This window comes from Bombina bombina, chromosome 2 (genome assembly GCF_027579735.1).
Source record: "Bombina bombina isolate aBomBom1 chromosome 2, aBomBom1.pri, whole genome shotgun sequence".
Lineage (NCBI taxonomy): Eukaryota > Metazoa > Chordata > Amphibia > Anura > Bombinatoridae > Bombina > Bombina bombina.
In genome coordinates this window covers 1,144,998,547-1,145,020,691 of record NC_069500.1, presented here as the reverse complement: position 1 = coordinate 1,145,020,691, position 22,145 = coordinate 1,144,998,547, and the positions used below count along the sequence as shown (strand labels likewise).

The 22,145-nt window shown below is 39.0% G+C and overlaps 1 protein-coding gene across 4 annotated transcripts in view; it reads right to left on the bottom strand.

The window, feature by feature from the left end:
- PALLD (palladin, cytoskeletal associated protein) overlaps positions 1-22,145 on the bottom strand; it is a 641,289-nt gene that overhangs the window by 10,100 nt on the left and 609,044 nt on the right. For all 4 annotated transcript variants that reach the window (XM_053703808.1, XM_053703809.1, XM_053703810.1 and 1 more), the window contains 2 exons: positions 21,859-21,991; positions 17,729-17,936 (listed from right to left, as the gene is read on the bottom strand). In XM_053703808.1, coding sequence (XP_053559783.1) covers positions 17,729-17,936; positions 21,859-21,991 — 341 coding nt within the window. The remainder of the gene's footprint in view (positions 1-17,728; positions 17,937-21,858; positions 21,992-22,145) is intronic.

Sequence of the window (22,145 nt, the reverse complement as noted above, 5' to 3'; positions counted from 1 at the left end):
CCTTCTCTCTCTCCTCTCGCTATCACCACATCTCCCCTCTCTCTCTCCCCTCTCTCTTTCTCTCTCTCCTCTCTCTCCCCCCCTCTGTCCCTCTCTCTCTCCCCCTCTCTCTCTGCCCTCTCTCTTTCCCTCTTTCTCTCCCCTCTCTCTCTCACCACATCTTCCCTCTCTCTCTCTCCCCTCTCTCTCTCTATCTCCCCCCTCTGTCTCTCTCTCCCCCTCTCTCTTTCTCTCTCCCCTCTCTCTCTCTCTATCTCCCCCCTCTGTCTCTCTCTCCCCTCTCTCTCTTTCCCCTCTCTCTCTCCCCCTCTCTCTTTCTCTCTCCCCTCTCTCTCTCCCCTCTTTCTCTCCCCTCTCTCTCACCACATCTCCCCTCTCTCCCCCCTCTCTCTCTCCCTCCCCCCTCTCTATCCCCCCTCTCTCTTTCTCTCCCCTCTCTCTCACCACATCTCTCTCTCTCCCCTCTCTCTCTCTTTCTCTCCTCTCTCTCTCCCCCCTCTGTCTCTCTATCTACCCTCTCTCTTCCCCCTCTTTCTCTCCCCTCTCTCTCTCTCACCACATCTCCCCTTTCTCTCTCTATCCCCCCCTCTGTCTCTCTCTCTCCCCTCTCTCTCTCTCTCCCCTCTCTCTCTCTCTCCCCTCTCTCTCTCTCTCCCCTCTATCTCCTCTCTCTCTCTCTCCCCTCTCTCTCTCCTCTCTCTCTCCTCCCTCTCTCTCCCCTCTGTCTCTCTCCATCTCCCCCTCTGTCTCTCTCTCCCCTCTGTCTCTCTCACCCCTCTCTCTCTCCCCTCTCTCTCTCCCCTCTCTCTCTCACCACATCTCCCCTCTCTCTCTCCCCTCTTTCTCTATCTCCCCCCTCTGTCTCTCTCTCCCCCTCTCTCTCTGCCCTCTCTCTCTCCCCTCTTTCTCTCCCCCCTCTCTCTCTCTCTCTCCCCTCTCTCTCTCTCTATCTCCCCCTCTCTCTCTCTCCCCTTTCTCCCCTCTCTATCTCCCCCTCTCCCTTTCTCTCTCCCCTCTCTCTCTCCCCTCTTTCTCTCCCCTCTCTCTCTCCCCTCTCTCTCTCTCTCTCTCACCACATCTCCCCTCTCTCTCTCTCCCCTCTCTATCTCCCCCTCTCTCTCCCCTCTCTATCCCCCCTCTCTCTTTCCTCTCTCTCCTCTCTCTCTCTCACCACATCTCCCCTCTCTCCCCTCTCTCTTTCTCTCCTCTCTCTCTCCCCCTCTGTCTCTCTCTCTCCCCCCTCTCTCTTTCCCCTCTTTCTCTCCCCTCTCTCACCACATCTTCCCTCTCTCTCTCCCCTCTCTCTCTATCTCCCCCCTCTGTCTCTCTTTCCCCTCTCTCTCTATCCCCCTCTCTCTCTCTCCCCCTCTCTATCTCCCCCTCTCTCTTTCTCTCTCCCCTCTTTCTGTCCCCTCTCTCTCACCACATCTCCCCTCTCTATCCCCCCTCTCTCTTTCTCTCCCCTCTTTCTCTCCCCTCTCTCTCACCACATCTCTCTCTCTCTCCCCTCTCTCTCTCTTTCTCTCCTCTCTCTCTCCCCCCTCTGTCTCTCTCTCTCCCCCTCTCTCTTCCCCTCTTTCTCTCCCCTCTCTCTCTCTCACCACATCTCCCCTCTCTCTCTCTCTATCTCCCCCCTCTGTCTCTCTCTCTCTCTCCCCTCTCTATCTCCCACCTTCTCTCTTTCTCTCTTCCCTCTCTCTCCACATCTCCCCTCTTTCTCTCTCCACATCTCCCCTCTTTCTCTCTCCATCTCCTCTCTCTCTCCACTGTCTCTTTCTCCCCTCTTGATCTCTCTCTCCCCCCTCTCCCCTCTTTTGAGCTGTTTGAGCTCTCTCCACAGTCTTTCACAGCCCGGCCCCGCCCCTTTAAGAGCCTGCACGCTAGGCCACGCCCAATTCACGGGTCTTCACGCTCGACCACGCCCCCTTCACACTCGACCACGCCCATTCCACACTCGACCACGCCCACTTCTCGCGGCAGGCGGCAGATCAGGTTGGGAATCCAAGGCCAGGTGTGTTTGTCCTCATGCTGTCTCTACTGCGCATGACAGCTTCGGACAAACACACTTGGCCTTTTATAGTATAGGATTGTCTTCCATTTAGCATTGTGTTGTGCTAAATCTTAAATAACTCCTTGTGCCTGAACACTGTGTTATCTATATGGCCCACGTGTACTTTCTGTCTCTTTGTGTTGAAAAGAGATTTAAAAAGCATGTGATAAGAGGCAGCCCTCAAAGGCTTAGAAATTAGCATACAAAGAGAAAAAAGCAAATTTGATGATAAAAGTAAATTGGAAAGTTGATTAAAATTAAAAGTCCTATCTGAATAATGAAAGTTTAGTTTATACTAGACTGTCCCTTTAACTACCAGACTAATTGCATAGGAATGAGTGCTAGCTTTAAGCCCCTACCCCTAGGTTCTTCCCATATATTCTACTTCTGATATCATTATTATATTTTTGCTATTAATGGGAGCTAAATAACCCCAGAGCAAGCCACATAGAAATGTAAGCACCATGTGTTCCACACAGTGAGGGGTGATCACACAGCAGGACCACTAACAGGCTTGCATTTAGTGTGTTGTAGGAAATGACTGCCCATTACTAGAGGATCTCACTATCCCTCTAACCAGACTGTGCTCCAGCTCCTCCCACCACCACCAGCAGTGTTTACTGAAGGGTTTCTATTCTCTTTCCAGGGGAACTTAGTTCCTCCTGCAAAATTAGTGCAGGAAATCCGTTCCCATGTGTTCCCGCTCAACTTGACCCCTGGACTTACTCTGACAATTGTCCTCCTGACCCGTGGATTAAAGGGACAGTAAGGTTGAAATTTAAATTTCCATGGCTTAGACACAGCATAAAATTAAAAAAACAACAACTTTCAATGTACTGTTAGCAGATTCATTTTCTTGGTATCCTTTGTTAAATTGTAAACTTAGGTAGGCTCATAGAAGTTCAGAAGTGTGCAGAAGTATGACATCTGTGAGTATGAATGTTTGTAAAAATGTTACAAATGCTGTTGCCATGGAGTGCTGAAGACACGTGCACGCTCCTGAGCTTCTATAAACCCATCACTGTTTAGGCCTCAACAAGGCATATAAAGAGAAGAAATAAAAGTAAATTTGATTTTTTTTTAATACTATATCTGAATCGTGAATGTTTAATTTTAAATTTTCTGTCCCTGTAAAGGGACATTAAACTGCTGGGTACAACTACAGGTGCATGGTTACTACTCACAATGGTATTGGTTTTCCTTCTGTGCCTGCAGCTGTCTTCAAGTCATTTTCTTATTTTAACCCCTTATAAGTATTATTTAGTAAGCTCTGCATCTTCTCTGGGTGGCGCCATCTTGGAGCTTATATTTCTAATTTAACTTTTAAACCATGCAAAAAAACTAGAAAAATGCAAGACTTCTGTTCTCTATTATGTGAGCTGAACTGAAGTGAAAGGTACAGCTCTCAGAAGCAGATCTGTGAAAGTGCACTGCTCCTATTCCAGCATGCAACACTACGCCCAGTATAAAATGCAGAGATTTACTGGATTCTGTAATTAGGCAAAATAAGAGTGCGGCTTTAACCCCTAGGCGCAGTTCCATGCTGTCCTTACATTGCTGGGCTTTAAAGTCCTACCTTATATGGCGTCCTGCAGCCTCCCCTTTTTGCGCAATGAAAAATAAAACTGGGGGCGTGCCTAGCAGCGTAGGCAGTCCCCCATGATCTGATCCCGGCCTAGAAATCACATGATCGCTTCAACAATCACGTGATTTAATTTTTCCAGAAAGTGATTATATTGGAACTTCGTTCCAATCTAAGAACTTGCACATGAAATGGTTTTAAAACATTTATGCTGCATGCAACATATGTTTTGCACTTCAGTGGTTAATTGTTGACATATTCTAGGTGTGTGTGTATATTTATAGCCTTTATGGTTAACTCATTGGATGACTAAAGGAATCGTATGCTGTATTTATAGCCATGTTGTAACTTTAAGCTTCACTTGAGAGTACAACCTCCCTGAAATGTACTTTCTTTATAATGTAGTGCAAATTGGGGCGTATTTCCAAGGGGGGAAAAAACATAATTTATGTAAGAACTTACCTGATAAATTCATTTCTTTCATATTAGCAAGAGTCCATGAGCTAGTGACGTATGGGATATACATTCCTACCAGGAGGGGCAAAGTTTCCCAAACCTCAAAATGCCTATAAATACACCCCTCACCACACCCACAAATCAGTTTAACGAATAGCCAAGAAGTGGGGTGATAAGAAAAAAGTGCGAAGCATAAATATAAGGAATTGGAATAATTGTGCTTTATACAAAAAAATCATAACCACCACAAAAAAGGGTGGGCCTCATGGACTCTTGCTAATATGAAAGAAATGAATTTATCAGGTAAGTTCTTACATAAATTATGTTTTCTTTCATGTAATTAGCAAGAGTCCATGAGCTAGTGACGTATGGGATAATGACTACCCAAGATGTGGATCTTCCACGCAAGAGTCACTAGAGAGGGAGGGATAAAATAAAGACAGCCAATTCCGCTGAAAAAAATCCACACCCAAAAATAAAGTTTAAATCTTATAAAGAAAAAAACTGAAAATATAAGCAGAAGATTCAAACTGAAACAGCTGCCTGAAGTTCTTTTCTACCAAAGACAGCTTCAGAAGAAGAAAACACATAAAAATGGTAGAATTTAGTAAAAGTATGCAAAGAAGACCAAGTTGCTGCTTTGCAAATCTGATCAACCGAAGCTTCATTCCTAAACGCCCAGGAAGTAGAAACTGACCTAGTAGAATGAGCTGTAATCCTTTGAGGCGGAGTTTTACCCGACTCGACATAAGCATGATGAATTAAAGAAATGGCAGAGGCCTTCTGACCTTTCCTAGAACCGGAAAAGATAACAAATAGACTAGAAGTCTTTCGGAAATTCTTAGTAGCTTCAACATAATATTTCAAAGCTCTAACTACATCCAAAGAATGCAATGATTTCTCCTTAGAATTCTTAGGATTAGGACATAATGAAGGAACCACAATTTCTCTACTAATGTTGTTGGAATTCACAACCTTAGGTAAAAATTTAAAAGAAGTTCGCAACACCGCCTTATCCTGGTGAAAAATCAGAAAAGGAGACTCACAAGAAAGAGCAGATAATTCAGAAACTCTTCTGGCAGAAGAGATGGCCAAAAGGAACAAAACTTTCCAAGAAAGTAATTTAATGTACAATGAATGCATAGGTTCAAACGGAGGAGCTTGAAGAGCCCTCAGAACCAAATTCAAACTCCAAGGAGGAGAAATTGACTTAATGACAGATTTTATACGAACCAAAGCTTGTACAAAACAATGAATATCAGGAAGATTAGCAATCTTTCTGTGAAAAAGAACAGAAAGAGCAGAGATTTGTCCTTTCAAGGAACTTGCAGACAAACCTTTATCCAAACCATCCTGAAGAAACTGTAAAATTCTCGGAATTCTAAAAGAATGCCAGGAAAAATGATGAGAAAGACACCAATAAATATAAGTCTTCCAGACTCTATAATATATCTCCCTAGATACAGATTTACGAGCCTGTAACATAGTATTAATCACAGAGTCAGAGAAACCTCTTTGACTAATAATCAAGCGTTCAATCTCCATACCTTTAAATTTAAGGATTTGAGATCCTGATGGAAAAAAGGACCTTGCGACAGAAGGTCTGGCCTTAACGGAAGAGTCCACAGTTGACAAGAGGCCATCCGGACAAGATCCGCATACCAAAACCTGTGAGGCCATGCTGGAGCTACCAGCAGAACAAACGAGCATTCCTTCAGAATCTTGGAGATTACTCTTGGAAGAAAAACTAGAGGCGGAAAGATATAGGCAGGATGATACTTCCAAGGAAGTGACAATGCATCCACTGCTACCGCTTGAGGATCCCTGGATCTGGACAGATATCTGGGAAGTTTCTTGTTTAGATGAGAGGCCATCAAATCTATTTCTGGAAGTCCCCACATTTGAACAATCTGAAGAAATACCTCTGGGTGAAGAGACCATTCGCCCAGATGTAACGTTTGGCGACTGAGATAATCCGCTTCCCAATTGTCTATACCTGGGATATGAACCGCAGAAACTAGACAGGAGCTGGATTCCGCCCATACCAGAATTCGAGATACTTCTTTCATAGCCAGAGGACTGTGAGTCCCTCCTTGATGATTGATGTATGCCACAGTTGTGACATTGTCTGTCTGAAAACAAATGAACGATTCTCTCTTTAGAAGAGGCCAAGACTGAAGAGCTCTGAAAATTGCACGGAGTTCCAAAATATTGATCGGTAATCTCACCTCCTGAGATTCCCAAACCCCTTGTGCTGTCAGAGACCCCCACACAGCTCCCCAACCTGTAAGACTTGCATCTGTTGAAATTACAGTCCAGGTCGGAAGAACAAAAGAAGCCCCCTGAACTAAACGATGGTGATCTGTCCACCACGTCAGAGAGTGTCGAACAATCGGTTTTAAAGATATTAATTGAGATATCTTTGTGTAATCCCTGCACCACTGGTTCAGCATACAGAGCTGAAGAGGCCGCATGTGAAAACGAGCAAAGGGGATCGCGTCCGATGCAGCAGTCATAAGACCTAGAATTTCCATGCATAAGGCTACCGAAGGGAATGATTGTGACTGAAGGTTTCGACAAGCTGATATCAATTTTAGACGTCTCTTGTCTGTCAAACATAGAGTCATGGACACTGAATCTATATGGAAACCTAAAAAGGTTACCTGTGTCTGAGGAATCAATGAACTTTTTGGTAAATTGATCCTCCAACCATGATGTTGAAGAAACAACACAAGTCGATTCGTATGAGATTCTGCTAAATGTGAAGACTGAGCAAGTACCAAGATATCGTCCAAATAAGGAAATACCACAATACCCTGTTCTCTGATTACAGACAGAAGGGCACCGAGAACCTTCGTAAAAATTCTTGGAGCTGTAGCTAGGCCAAACGGCAGAGCCACAAACTGGTAATGCTTGTCTAGGAAAGAGAATCTCAGAAACTGATAGTGATCTGGATGAATCGGAATATGCAGATATGCATCCTGTAAATCTATTGTAGACATATAATGCCCTTGCTGAACAAAAGGCAGGATAGTCCTTACAGTTACCATTTTGAATGTTGGTATCCTTACATAACGATTCAATATTTTTAGATCCAGAACTGGTCTGAAGGAATTCTCCTTCTTTGGTACAATGAAGAGATTTGATAAAACCCCAGTCCCTGTTCCAGAACTGGAACTGGCATAATTACTCCAGCCAACTCTAGATCTGAAACACATTTCAGAAATGCTTGAGCCTTCGCTGGGTTTACTGGGACACGGGAAAGAAAAAATCTCTTTGTAGGAGGCCTTATCTAGAAGCAAATTCTGTACCCTTCTGAAACAATGTTCTGAATCCAAAGATTGTGAACGGAATTGATCCAAATTTCTTTGAAAAAACGTAATCTGCCCCCTACCAGCTGAGCTGGAATGAGGGCCGCACCTTCATGTGGACTTAGGAGCTGGCTTTGATTTTCTAAAAGGCTTGGATTTATTCCAGACTGGAGATGGTTTCCAAACTGATACCGCTCCTGAGGATGAAGGATCAGGTTTTTGTTCCTTGTGACGAAAGGAACGAAAACGATTATTAGACCTAAATTTACTTTTAGATTTTTTATCCTGTGGTAAAAAAGTTCCTTTCCCTCCAGTAACAGTTGAGATAATAGAATCCAACTGAGAACCAAACAATTTATTACCCTGGAAAGAAAGGGAAAGCAGAGTAGACTTAGAAGACATATCAGCATTCCAAGTTTTAAGCCATAAAGCTCTTCTAGCTAAAATAGCTAGAGACATATACCTGACATCAACTCTAATGATATCAAAGATGGCATCACAAATAAAATTATTAGCATGTTGAAGAAAAATAATAATGCTATGAGAATTATGATCTGTTACTTGTTGCGCTAAAACTTCTAACCAAAAAGTTGAAGCTGCAGCAACATCCGCTAAAGATATAGCAGGTCTAAGAAGATTACCTGAACACAAGTAAGCTTTTCTTAGAAAGGATTCAACTTTCCTATCTAAAGGATCCTTAAAGGAAGTACCATCTGCTGTAGGAATAGTAGTACGCTTAGCAAGAGTAGAGACAGCCCCATCAACCTTAGGGATTTTGTCCCAAAACTCTAATCTGTCAGATGTCACAGGATATAATTGCTTAAAACGTTTAGAAGGAGTAAATGAATTACCCAAATTATTCCATTCCCTGGAAATTACTTCAGAAATAGCACTAGGGACAGGAAAAACTTCTGGAATAACTACAGGAGATTTAAAAACCTTATCTAAACGTTTAGATTTAGTATCAAGAGGACCAGAATCCTCAATTTCTAATGCAATTAGGACTTCTTTAAGTAAAGAACGAATAAATTCCATTTTAAATAAATATGAAGATTTATCAGCATCAACCTCTGAGACAGAATCCTCTGAACCAAAGAACCATTATCAGAATCAGAATGATGATGTTCATTTAAAAATTCGTCTGAAAAATGAGAAGTTTTAAAAGACTTTTTACGTTTACTAGAAGGAGGAATAACAGACATAGCCTTCTAAATGGATTTAGAAACAAAATCTCTTATGTTATCAGGAACACTCTGAGTATTAGATGTTGACGGAACAGCAACAGGTAATGTAACAGTACTAAAGGAAATATTATCTGCATTAACAAGTTTGTCATGACAAACAGTACAAACAACAGCTGGAGGAACAGATACCATAAGTTTACAGCAGATACACTTAGGTTTGGTAGCTCCAGCACCAGGCAGCAATTTTCCAGAAGTATCTTCTGACTCAGTTTCAACGTGGGACATCTTGCAATATGTAATAGAAAAAAACAACATATAAAGCAAAATTGATCAAATTCCTTAAATGACAGTTTCAGGAATGGGAAAAAATGCCAGTGAACAAGCTTCTAGCAACCAGAAGCAATAAATAATGAGACTTAAATAATGTGGAGACAATAGTGACGCCCATATTTTTTTAGCGCCAAAAATGACGCCCACATTATTTGGCGCCTAAATGCTTTTGGCGCCAAAAATAACGCCACATCCGGAACGCCGACACTTTTGGCGCAAAAGAACGTCAAAAATGACGCAACTTCCGGCGACACGTATGACGCCGGAAACAGAAACATTTTTTTGCGCCAAAAAAGTCCGCGCCAAGAATGATGCAATAAAATGAAGCATTTTCAGCCCCCACGAGCCTAACAGCCCACAGGGAAAAAGTCAAATTTTAAGGTAAGAAAAAAATTGATTTATTCATATGCATTATCCCAAATATGAAACTGACTGTCTGAAATAAGGAATGTTGAACATCCTGAGTCAAGGCAAATAAATGTTTGAATACATATATTTAGAACTTTATAAAAAAGTGCCCAACCATAGCTTAGAGTGTCACAGAAAATAAGACTTACTTACCCCAGGACACTCATCTACATGTTTGTAGAAAGCCAAACCAGTACTGAAACGAAAATCAGCAGAGGTAATGGTATATAAATAAGAGTATATCGTCGATCTGAAAAGGGAGGTAAGAGATGAATCTCTACGACCGATAACAGAGAACCTATGAAATAGACCCCGTAGAAGGAGATCATTGAATTCAAATAGGCAATACTCTCCTCACATCCCTCTGACATTCACTGCACGCTGAGAGGAAAACCGGGCTCCAACCTGCTGCAGAGCACATATCAACGTAGAATCTAGCACAAACTTACTTCACCACCTCCATAGGAGGCAAAGTTTGTAAAACTGATTTGTGGGTGTGGTGAGGGGTGTATTTATAGGCATTTTGAGGTTTGGGAAACTTTGCCCCTCCTGGTAGGAATGTATATCCCATACGTCACTAGCTCATGGACTCTTGCTAATTACATGAAAGAAAACTTGGTTTAGGCTCCCATTGGCAGGCCTTTTTTTATCAAGCACTTGAGGGAATATAAAGCTTTAGAAACGGGAAAAACAACAGGTAAGAACGTATAATTGCTTTGAGTAATGTATTAAATGCATTACAGAAAAATGCGTACTGTTCCTGTAACTTAAATAAATTGCATTGCTTGAAATGCATTAAATAGCTGAACAGCTATTTTGTTTTGTTGCAGTATGAGCTGCCACTTTACTGAGTATGCCGGCTTTTCTTTCACATGAACGTTAGTAACATTTTGCTTGCTTTCACTAATCTCATGATACAATCTGATGTAAAGTACCAATGAAAGGGTTAAATGACTTGTTTGTGATCTGGGTATATTACAATGGTTGAGATACTGAACCTTACCAAAAGATTTTCTAAACAAAAGGAGATTCTGCCAAAAGCTACATCAAACAGATGATGAACAGACCAAGTACAATACTTTCCGGCCTGTGCACAGATTTTACTTTGCCAAAAAAGGTCTTGAGGTGCTGTTTCGCATAAGCAGCAAACTACAGGGATGTCTCTCTTTCCAGATCCTCCTGCATTTTTCATGTAACCAGAAGTCATAAAACAAAAGCACTAAAATAGCTGTGAATTTTAACATCTGTGCCAGAGAGAAACAGGGAGTCCCTAACCACCTTATATTTGCTAGATAGAAATAGAACTGTTGTGCTCTAATGCTTGTACCTATGGTTACTAAGTGAATACAGCAATAGATTTATTACTGGAGACGGCCCTAATGGAAACCTGCTTTTCATGAAACATGCAATGAATTGCTTTTTGGAATGAATTCAGTTGACAAATATATTTCTACCTCTGAAAATAAAAATTACCAGGGTTTGCTTTACATTAGTAAATCTGGTAGTAGAATGAGGCTTTATCATATTTCCCAACATATCAGAATAACAGAGATAGACATTTATACTGTTTGAAGTCATTGCTGTATTTGCTGCTGCTACCACTGTATATAAAAAAACTACTGAGACTTGTTTTTTTAAAACCTAATGATAGTTGTATTATTTATATAAAGCTTCTCTTCCCACATAACTGGACAGAAATATTGTTTAGCTATTAAAGGAACAATGTACTAAAAAAATGTTTTATTAACTGAAACAACACCACATGCAAGAGCAGTGTTTTAAACACGTTGACATTTTTATTGCCTGAATAAAGATGAAGTTAAAGCTGTTTACATTTCAATTAACATACAAGTATCACTTGTGCTTGTCCTACTAATGTTTGTTGAATAATAGGTCCTTCAAAGTAATTAACAGGAAGTACCTGTGAACCAATGAGCATTAGTAGGAAGTGCCTATCAACCAATGAGCATTTGCAGCTTTTACTTCACATTTGTTCATACAAAAAAAATCATATATATATATATATATATATATATATATATATATATATAAAGTGAGTCAGGTGCACTCTCACAAACAATCCATCATATGCCAGGGTGCTAGAATAGGGTTAAGATATAACAAGCAGGAGATAGCACTCTCTGGTCTTAAGAATTAAGTAAATTTAATTAGTGACGTTTCGGGGAATGCTCCCCTTCATCAGACCAATGATACAGGCAGTGAAGCAAACATTTATACCCTCACATAAGACCCTCCCCCTGTGCAAAAAAACGCCAATAACTGTTGCCAAGGCAACTAGTTACTGGTATACAACACAGTGCAATTATACAATTAAAATATATACAAAGTGGCAAGAGATAAATAAGTTCATTCATGTATCAATTGAATCATCAATTAATAATTAATTAATAACTAATCATTAATAAGTACCATCCAGCCACAGGGCTGATCAAGGATATATCCATACTAAAGCAAGAAGGAGTGGACAGACGCATCAGGACATAGTCATGTATCATAGAAATCTACACAAGAAAGAAATAAATGCTAACAATAGGCCTAAGATATTGTACTGCTAGCAATCTCCTAGTCAGAAAGCTCCTAGATAAGCCACATTAACGAAGCGTATGCATAATCCGGACTAGTCGTCACATCTGAACATATAAGTTAGACATATGGCACAGGACGTGCATTGAGCACCACAAAAAATTATGGTACGAATAATAATAAAGAACAGACGGGCCAGAGCAAATGTAGCTGTCAACAGATTAAACACTTAGCCTAGAGCGTAAATATCATGAAACCCCAGGAGAGTCATAGGGGGTATTTTAGGGATCCCACTGCTGCTTAATGCATAGATAGATGATAAGTCACTGGGCTAAATACGTGCAGGTTAAGTGCACAAAGATAGGTTCACAAAGGGGTTGTCTAGGGAATGCGTCCCTAGTAAACTAGAAGGGTGAGCAAAAAACGAATTGCATTTGTGCTTACCTAAGAACTGGGCATTAAGTTTCCAGTGATGTCCGCCGGCCCTCTGATTATTGGGGTTATCCACCCAGGACTAGAGAAGCCACTCTGTGTTAGCACTTGGTCATAGCTCAGTGCGCATGCATATCATGTGTGAGGTACCGCCCCTTTCTTTAAAGAGCACCCTAGCGATACGTCGTGAGGGCCCAACCCCTATGCAGTCAGAAAAAATAACCAGGATAGAGTCCGGGACTATGTGTAAAGAGAGACTTGTGGTGTAGGCTAACACCCGATATGGATGTTATAGAGGCGAGTATACCCTAGGCTCATGGTTTTGGGTACCTTACGCATGGTATATTTTATTTGTATATATTTTAATTGTATAATTGCACTGTGTTGTTTACCAGTAACTGGTTGCCTTGGCAACAGTTGTCAGCGTTTTTTTACACAGGGGTAGGGTCTTATGTAAAGGTATAAATGTTTGCTTCACTGCCTGTATCATTGGTCTGATGAAGGGGAGCATTCCACGAAACGTCACTAATTAAATTTACTTGATTCTTAAGACCAGAGAGTGCTGTCTCCTGCTTGTTTTATATATATATATATATATATATATATATATATAAATGTGTGTGTGACACACATTAATCCGGAATGGCGGCGTGAGAAGCTGCATTTGAATCTTGTCACGATTGTCGTGAAAAAGGCTTACTATATTAGCCGAAACGTTGACTTATTTGTGATGTGATTCATGTAATAAAGAAAATTTATGATGATGGAAAGACCTGTGAGTGCCCTCCTTTGTGTATAAATTTCGATTTGAAAATTGAGGAGTCACCTAGGCAACGTATCAAGCATACAGGAGTGAGTGCATGCTGTTGATGCAAGATATAGATATATATATACAGGGAGTGCAGAATTATTAGGCAAATGAGTATTTTGACCACATCATCCTCTTTATGCATGTTGTCTTACTCCAAGCTGTATAGGCTCGAAAGCCTACTACCAATTAAGCATATTAGGTGATGTGCATCTCTGTAATGAGAAGGGGTGTGGTCTAATGACATCAACACCCTATATCAGGTGTGCATAATTATTAGGCAACTTCCTTTCCTTTGGCAAAATGGGTCAAAAGAAGGACTTGACAGGTTCAGAAAAGTCAAAAATAGTGAGATATCTTGCAGAGGGATGCAGCACTCTTAAAATTGCAAAGCTTCTGAAGCGTGAACATCGAACAATCAAGCGTTTCATTCAAAATAGTCAACAGGGTCGCAAGAAGCGTGTGGAAAAACCAAGGCGCAAAATAACTGCCCATGAACTGAGAAAAGTCAAGCGTGCAGCTGCCAAGATGCCACTTGCCACCAGTTTGGCCATATTTCAGAGCTGCAACATCACTGGAGTGCCCAAAAGCACAAGGTGTGCAATACTCAAGACATGGCCAAGGTAAGAAAGGCTGAAAGACGACCACCACTGAACAAGACACACAAGCTGAAACGTCAAGACTGGGCCAAGAAATGTCTCAAGACTGATTTTTCTAAGGTTTTATAGACTGATGAAATGAGAGTGAGTCTTGATTGGCCAGATGGATGGGCCTGTGGCTGGATTGGTAAAGGGCAGAGAGCTCCAGTCCGACTCAGACGCCAGCAAGGTGGAGGTGGAGTACTGGTTTGGGCTGGTATCATCAAAGATGAGCTTGTGGGGCCTTTTCGGGTTGAGGATGGAGTCAAGCTCAACTCCCAGTCCTACTGCCAGTTTCTGGAAGACACCTTCTTCAAGCAGTGGTACAGGAAGAAGTCTGCATCCTTCAAGAAAAACATGATTTTCATGCAGGACAATGCTCCATCACACGCGTCCAAGTACTCCACAGCGTGGCTGGCAAGAAAGGGTATAAAAGAAGAAAATCTAATGACATGGCCTCCTTGTTCACCTGATCTGAACCCCATTGAGAACCTGTGGTCCATCATCAAATGTGAGATTTACAAGGAGGGAAAACAGTACACCTCTCTGAACAGTGTCTGGGAGGCTGTGGTTGCTGCTGCACGCAATGTTGATGGTGAACAGATCAAAACACTGACAGAATCCATGGATGGCAGGCTTTTGAGTGTCCTTGCAAAGAAAGGTGGCTATATTGGTCACTGATTTGTTTTTGTTTTGTTTTTGAATGTCAGAAATGTATATTTGTGAATGTTGAGATGTTATATTGGTTTCACTGGTAAAAATAAATAATTGAAATGGGTATATATTTGTTTTTTGTTAAGTTGCCTAATAATTATGCACAGTAATAGTCAACTGCACACAAAGATATCCCCCTAAAATAGCTATAACTAAAAACTACTTCCAAAACTATTCAGCTTTGATATTAATGAGTTTTTTGGGTTCATTGAGAACATGGTTGTTGTTCAATAATAAAATTAATCCTCAAAAATACAACTTGCCTAATAATTCTGCACTCCCTGTATATATACTAAATAAATACTATGTTGTAGTGCATATACTGTGATATCTCCTTTTAATAGTTTAAGAAAAAAAATATGCATGGACTAACTGAGTGGGATGTTATCTGTGTGACTTGCAGGAACAATGAGATTTTCACATAACAGTGGTCGTTCCTTCAAAAAAGAGATGAAGAATTCTTTATGAATTACAAACCACTAAAAATAGAACTTCTAAGGTATTTGTTCTCATCTTATGTACACATCTGTAGCAGTAGGTATGGAGAGAATGCCTTTTTTTTTGTTTGTTTGTTGGAGAGCAGTAGCAGAGGAACTTTTATGAACTGGTTTATTCTATGTCACAAGATTACATTCCTAAATAAACCATACAGATTCTGTATAAAAGAAAAAACATTGCTTTTCAAGCAATATAGATTTCAGTGTTGTCACCAAATGAGCAGTATAAACAGGGGATATGACGTCACGTTTTAAAGTCTGTACATAAAGAGGTTAAGTGTAGAGCATTTGCCTTGAGGTGGCAGAGATGGTAAATCAAGTCCTTATGGTGCCTTTTTTACTCTAATATATTGCAATGTGGTTAATCTGAAGAGTGTGTGTGCAACCACAGACTGGCATTAGTCCAGATTAAGACAAAGCAAGTGCCTTTGGCTGTCGCACATTGTATATGATTTTATTTAACATTTTTTCTGTGCTGGGTTCCACACTGACTTATTAATGATTGCGATCTCTTTGAATTCTGTTGTGTATTTTCCTTTGTGTTGAAATAAAATTTGAATATCTGTTTAGAATTTGAGCTGCTTTCTTTGAATTATGCTCTATGCATTTATATTTGTGGATTATTATTTCGAGTAAAGAAACAATAACTATTTATTAATGTTAATGAGTATATAAATTACACTTTGTTAACACTAATTTCAGTGTGTTATTGTATCAATAGACATGATTAGTGCATATTGTGAGTGAAATTGCTGTAAATGTCAGCATATATTTTATCGTAATGACTTTTGTAGATAAGTGCACTTCACTTAGAACAAAATCTCAGTGTATGACCATGTATATATATACACACATATAGAATTTATCATAACTAGGTCTCTGTAAAATCTTAAAGTGAAGGTCAATTTAGATGAATCGGTGCCTGGGTTTTAATAATCCTATTAAAAACAAGGGCACTTTAATTCATCAAAATGTACTTTTCACTCATTTTCTTCAAATACTTACCTTTTAATATTCACAGCAGCTCCAGCGATTGCACCGGCCGTCTCAAGCCTCTTCGAAAGTTGGAAATAACGAATCCGGCTTCCTCCAATCATGGCTTCCTCCCCGGGGGGGGATCTTGGCCTGAGGCAACGCCGTGATTGGAGGAAGCCGGATTCGTCATTTTGGACCCGCGAAGAGGGCTTGCGACTAGCGGAGGAAGCGCTGCAGTGGCTGTCAGGATTAAAAGGTAAGTATTTGAAAAAAAAGAGTGAAATGTAATTTTTTATGAATTAAAGTGCCCTTGTTTTTAATATGATTATTAAAAACCAGGCACAGATTCATCTAAATTAACATTCACTTTAAGTATTTTAAACTAAAATAGGATTATTAAAGGGGCAATGTATTGCATTTTTTTTTCTCCTTGATGTGTTCCTCCAAAGGACTTGTTATAGCAGCATCATAGTATAAAACATATTAAAATTCTGCAATTGAAATAGCTATTTTTGCTCACTGAAACCACCCGCCATAACAGATATTTTGGTATATAAGCATTGGCCTTTGAGTATAGAGGGAATGTTGTGTATAGAGGAGCTTGTTTGAAAGGGTGTTCTTGCAGCTGTTCTGAATACAATTAGCTTTTATCCGCTGCTTGCTTGAGTACATTGTGATGAGAGGTGAGCTATATTGAAAGGGCTCTATATACACTGGACAATCTCTTGGCGACTTCACTCCAGTGTACTATCCGATACAGTTACTAGGAAATGAGGCTTGATAATAATAAAAAAATTAAAAAAAAATTGTAAAGATGCTTACAAAAAAACCTCTAAGATTATTCTAGTATGAGCAAAGGGGTTTGAGGAATATAATTAGAAACAACTCAAAGCATAAATTTATATCTAGAATTAAGCAGGGCCAGATTACAAGTGGTGCGCTAACAGTTACGTGCAAGCGAAAAGGGGTTTGCCGCTCGTACAAATTGAAAGTAAATATTAACGTGTAAGGTCAATTCGCGATTTACTCTAGAAGCAGAGCCCTGGTTAATAGAAAAAAAGTTGCACAAAATACATAAAAAAATACATTATAAAGTAAAGTTACAATCATAATAACACTGATAAAGATTATTAAATAAAAAAATAGTACAAAAATATTATAAGGGCTCAAAGATATGAGGTCTCAGGTGTTAGAAAAATAATGGACTACAAAGGGCTTTAACATATAGAGAAACATACATTTACATGTCTAAATATGTATGTGTATATATACTGTATATATATATATATATAAATATGTATGTGTATATATACTGTATATATATATATATATATATATATAAATATGTATGTGTATATATACTGTATATATATATATATATAAATATGTATGTGTATATATACTGTATATATATATATATATATATATATATATGTATGTGTATATATACTGTGTATATATATATATATATATATATATAAATATGTATGTGTATATATACTGTGTATATATATATATATGTATGTGTATATATACTGTATATATATATATATATAAATATGTATGTGTATATATACTGTATATATATATATATAAATATGTATGTGTATATATACTGTATATATATATATATATATATATATATAAATATATACCGTATGTGTATGTATTGGGGTGATGAAATAATATTTATGCCTTGTATTATCTTCTAAGCTTTATTTGTTTTGCTTGTTCATAGGTAATTTTAAAAGCAAATATCTCATGACAAAATGATGGAGGTTTTACATCACGTCACATACCAGCAACAATGAGCTCCAGGCTGAATGAATTTTGTCCTGCACGGTTGGAGGCAACACATGTGTATATTCCAGCATCCCTTGTTGTCACAGGTTCAATAACCAATGAGTGCACACCGTTCTCACGCACCAACATTTTGTGAGAGTTATCTGGACGGATTGGTCGGCCATCCACCTGCCAGCTCAGATCAGGAGTTGGTAACCCACTAACCTGTGGTGAAAATATGCAAAATCCAGTTTTAGTATAATCGTAATAACTACACTTTACATCTCATTATCTGACACAATGTCTGAGGGAACATTTAATAAGCTGTAATGTTTAAAGTTTAGTCAAAATTAAACTTTCATGATTCAGACAGGGCATGCAATTTTAAACAACTTTCCAATTTACTTTGTTCGCTTGATATTCTTGTTGAAAGCTAAACCTAGGTAGGCTCATATGCTAATTTCTTGAAGGCTGCCTATTATCTCAGTGCATTATGACAGTTTATTACAGCTAGACAGTGCTAATTCATGTGTGCCATATAGATAACATTGTGCTCACTCCCATTGCAATAAAAATTCTAGAGTAGACTTTAATAACTTTATTCACATTTGGCAGAATTCCATTCTGTGCTTTATTATAATTTGCATCAAATCAGCACTTAGGGGCCAATTATCTAACGGTCTCTGAGCTGGTGAGATTCTATAAGAATGATTGCCAGTTCTATTTCCCTTGTGCCACTTTTTACCCTTAAAACAGGGTGTATACTGCATTTACGTATGGGAAGGAGTTACATTACAAAATGTAAAAACCGAATAATGTAACCATTCACACAAAAATACACAGGAAAAAAAATGGTATTGTTAAGGTTCAACAAAAATCGCATTTTATCAAAAACTTAGCATTTGTAGGAAAATTACACAGGAATAAATTGTAATTTAAGCACTCTGGATTTGCAAAAAACGCACAGAAATTCATATTTAAAAGTACAAGATACAAAGCGTAATTGTTTTTTTGTAAAATGGACTGAAAATGGGCCTATATGAAAATTTCTCTCAAATCCCAGCTTAATTCTTTAAACATTTCCGCCCTACAGATCTCACTGGTTTGTCTCACAAATGAAAAGGGGCACATTTTCATCAAAATACTTAATAGTATACCCTAATAGAAAAACACATACATACAAAAATAAAGACAATTGTAAGATGCTATACGCAGAAAACAGTGTAATGAGGTTTATATTGGCTGTAGGATTTAAGGGACCGCCCTTTTTTTAAGATAGTTCCACCAGGGCAGCCGCTACGAGCGTCAAAGTGAAAAACCATGTCTGCTCTGGTGATGAATAGATAATCTGACCCTTAGTATCTATGATATTTTAGCTATTTTAACAGCTGAAAACCATTTCCACTGCTAGTTATTCTAAGTACATAGGTACTTGCAGGCTGTAGCAAAGCTAAGTGTTGCAGCTAGCTATGACTTTGCTTTTGGCGATGATTTAGCTCTAAAATATAATGTCAAGATTACTGGAAATGGCAAATGCTTTTACTAATTGCTATTATTATGAAAGCGGACTTAATCAGCTTTTAGTGACAAAAGCCCAAATTGCTTAATTTGTCCCTCAATAATATCTTAATGTATTACACTGTCTCCTCTTTTGAATGTATTAAACTTAACAAATAATTTTTCCCATGGGAAGGTTTTAGGAGAGAGGAAGAAATGTGCGACAATTCTGTCTTTGAAGTATTACTTCATTACACATCTGCCAATAATCTGAAAATTGCATGCCACCGATGTGAACTAAGCTTCTAAATTCCTCCTACGAAGTATAAAATGCTTTGAACCATCATATGACAAGTTACGCCACCGCTGTGGTTAAGCTTTAAGACAAATAGAGACGGATGGTCACCTATTGTGTTAATTATAGTTCTGTAAATATATGAACTCAGAGTTATATGGAACAGAGACCTGGTAGAACAATAATACATGCCAGCAAATGACGCTGGTAAAAATAGATCATAAATACTTTAGTTTCTAAAGAACAATAAAGGTGTTGAACAAAACAATGAGCTGTACAAAATGTATATCAGTGTATAGGTACTTTCTAATACTAAGTATGTAGGACTACGGATATGCTGCACTATGGAAACTTTACCATATAAAATGCTTAGGAATTGTTTCTTGATGATCAGTGCTTCATGCTTCCAGTGTCAGTCTTGTGTAAGGCGCTATACATCCGCTTACCTATAAAGCATGTGGGTGGCAGAGTATGCACCAGTCAGCAGCTATGTTTGTTCCAACATAAAGCACTGAACATATGTGAATAGTACAGATTCTAGCATTAATTAAAACAACAATAAAGGCTTAGGGGTCAATTTATTATAGTGCGAGCGGACATGATACGATGTAGCGTATCATGTCCGCTGCACATCGATAAATGCCAACAGCATACGCTGTCGGCATTTATCATTGCACCAGCAGTTCTTGTGAACTGCTGGTGCAATACCGCCCCCTGCAGATTTGTGGCCGCTAGCAGGGGGTGTCAGTCAACCCGATCGTATTCGATCGGGTTGATTTTTGTCCGCCGTCTCAGAGCAGGCAGATGGGTTATGGATCAGCGGTCTTTAGATGGGACATCAAGCTCCGTACGGAGCTTGATAAATTGACCCCTTAAAGGTCTTTTTTGTCTATTAACACAAATTATATTGCAAAGTTGCTTAAAAACGTTTGCTGCATCTCTATCAAGTGTCCCTTTATTATGGGCAACATTTATCATCATTGCAGGCAGACAGGTTCGCAAGTAGGGAACCAGTCCTCCTCCAATCTACTGCATCGCACTGCAAAATTTAACATTGCACTAGAGGTTTATTGTGCAATGCTGCCCCCTGCTGCTGCTCAACCAATTGCGCAAGAACAGGGATGTCAATCACCCAGAACGAGCAAGTGTCTGGGTAATCAATCTTGCTTCTTAAATATGTGGCAACAGGCTGCTCTGCATAGCCTCAAAAGCTGCAAATTCACCCATTTGTATTTTTTTTAAACCCTCACACTGAAGATGCTTCCCTCTGCCACTTCTGTGAATTACGCCTAGACTAGCTGCAGGCACACTAAACCAATCAAGAGCTGATACATGAGTAATTTGTGGGACTGCACTTTTGGAAGGCAGCACAAGGCACTGGAGACAGCTTTGCCTTAGGTGCTTTCAAACAAAGGTTCCTGTTTTTCAACAAAGGAACAAGAAAATTAAGAAATTTGATAATTGAAGTAAATTATCAAGTTGTTGAAAATTGTATGTTCTATTTGAATCATGAAAGAAAAAAATTTGGGGTTTAAGTCCCTTTAATTTTGACTTTATTGTTCCTTTAAAGGGACAGTATACACCAATTTTCATATAACTGCATGTTATACACACTACTATAAAGAATAATATGCACAGGTACTGATATCAAAATCCAGTATAAAACCGTTTAAAAACTTACTTAGAAACTTCCAGTTTAGCTCTGTTAAAAAGGTTACTGGAACATCCACTGCAAGTGGGAAAAATCAGACACTCCCCCTCCCCCTTACTTTGCATATGAAAAGACCCTTTACACAAAAAGAAGCAAGCTGGAGTAGGTATACGTCAGTATTCTCCTCCTAAAACTTTGGGGCTTGGTTAGGAGTCTGAAAATCAGAGCAATGTTATTTAAAAATAAGCAAAACTATCTATTTTTTTTAAAAAAAAACTGTATAGGCTATATAAATGGATCATCTACAAAACATTTATGCAAAGAAAAATCTAGTGTATAATGTCCCTTTAAAGGACCAGTAAATACACTAGATTTACATAATCAACAAATGCATGATAAAAAGACAATGTGACAGCACTTGGTCTGTACTTCAAAAGAGTAGATTTTTTTCTGACAAATTTCAAAGTTATGTCTATTTCCACTCTTTCTGTATCATGTGACAGCCATCAGCCAATTACAAATACATATATGTATATTATGAATTCTTGCACATGCTCAGTAGTAGCTGGTGACTCAAACAGTGTAATTAAAAAAAGACAGTGCACATTTTGTTAATGGACGTAAATTGGAAAGTTGTTTAAAATTGCCTGCTCTATCTGAATCATGAAAGTTTTATTTTGACTTGCTAATGAGCTGGTATATACCTTGCAATCCATTCTACAGAGCTTTCCTTCCTGAACAATAAGATCACCGGGAGCCTGCAAGAAATGAGGACGGAAGAATCTTTCCTGGATGGGTTCATTTTCATCTCCACTGTCTCTGGACCGAGAACGAGGTCTAGAAGAAAAATAAGATTTATAATGTCCTCACATTACAAAGCTCTACTACTTAATCAGCTCTCTGTTGTGCGTTATTTTTTACTTATGTTTCCCTGTTTTGTAAAACACACCCAATACAGTGGTTGACACATTTATATGACACTTATGAGACA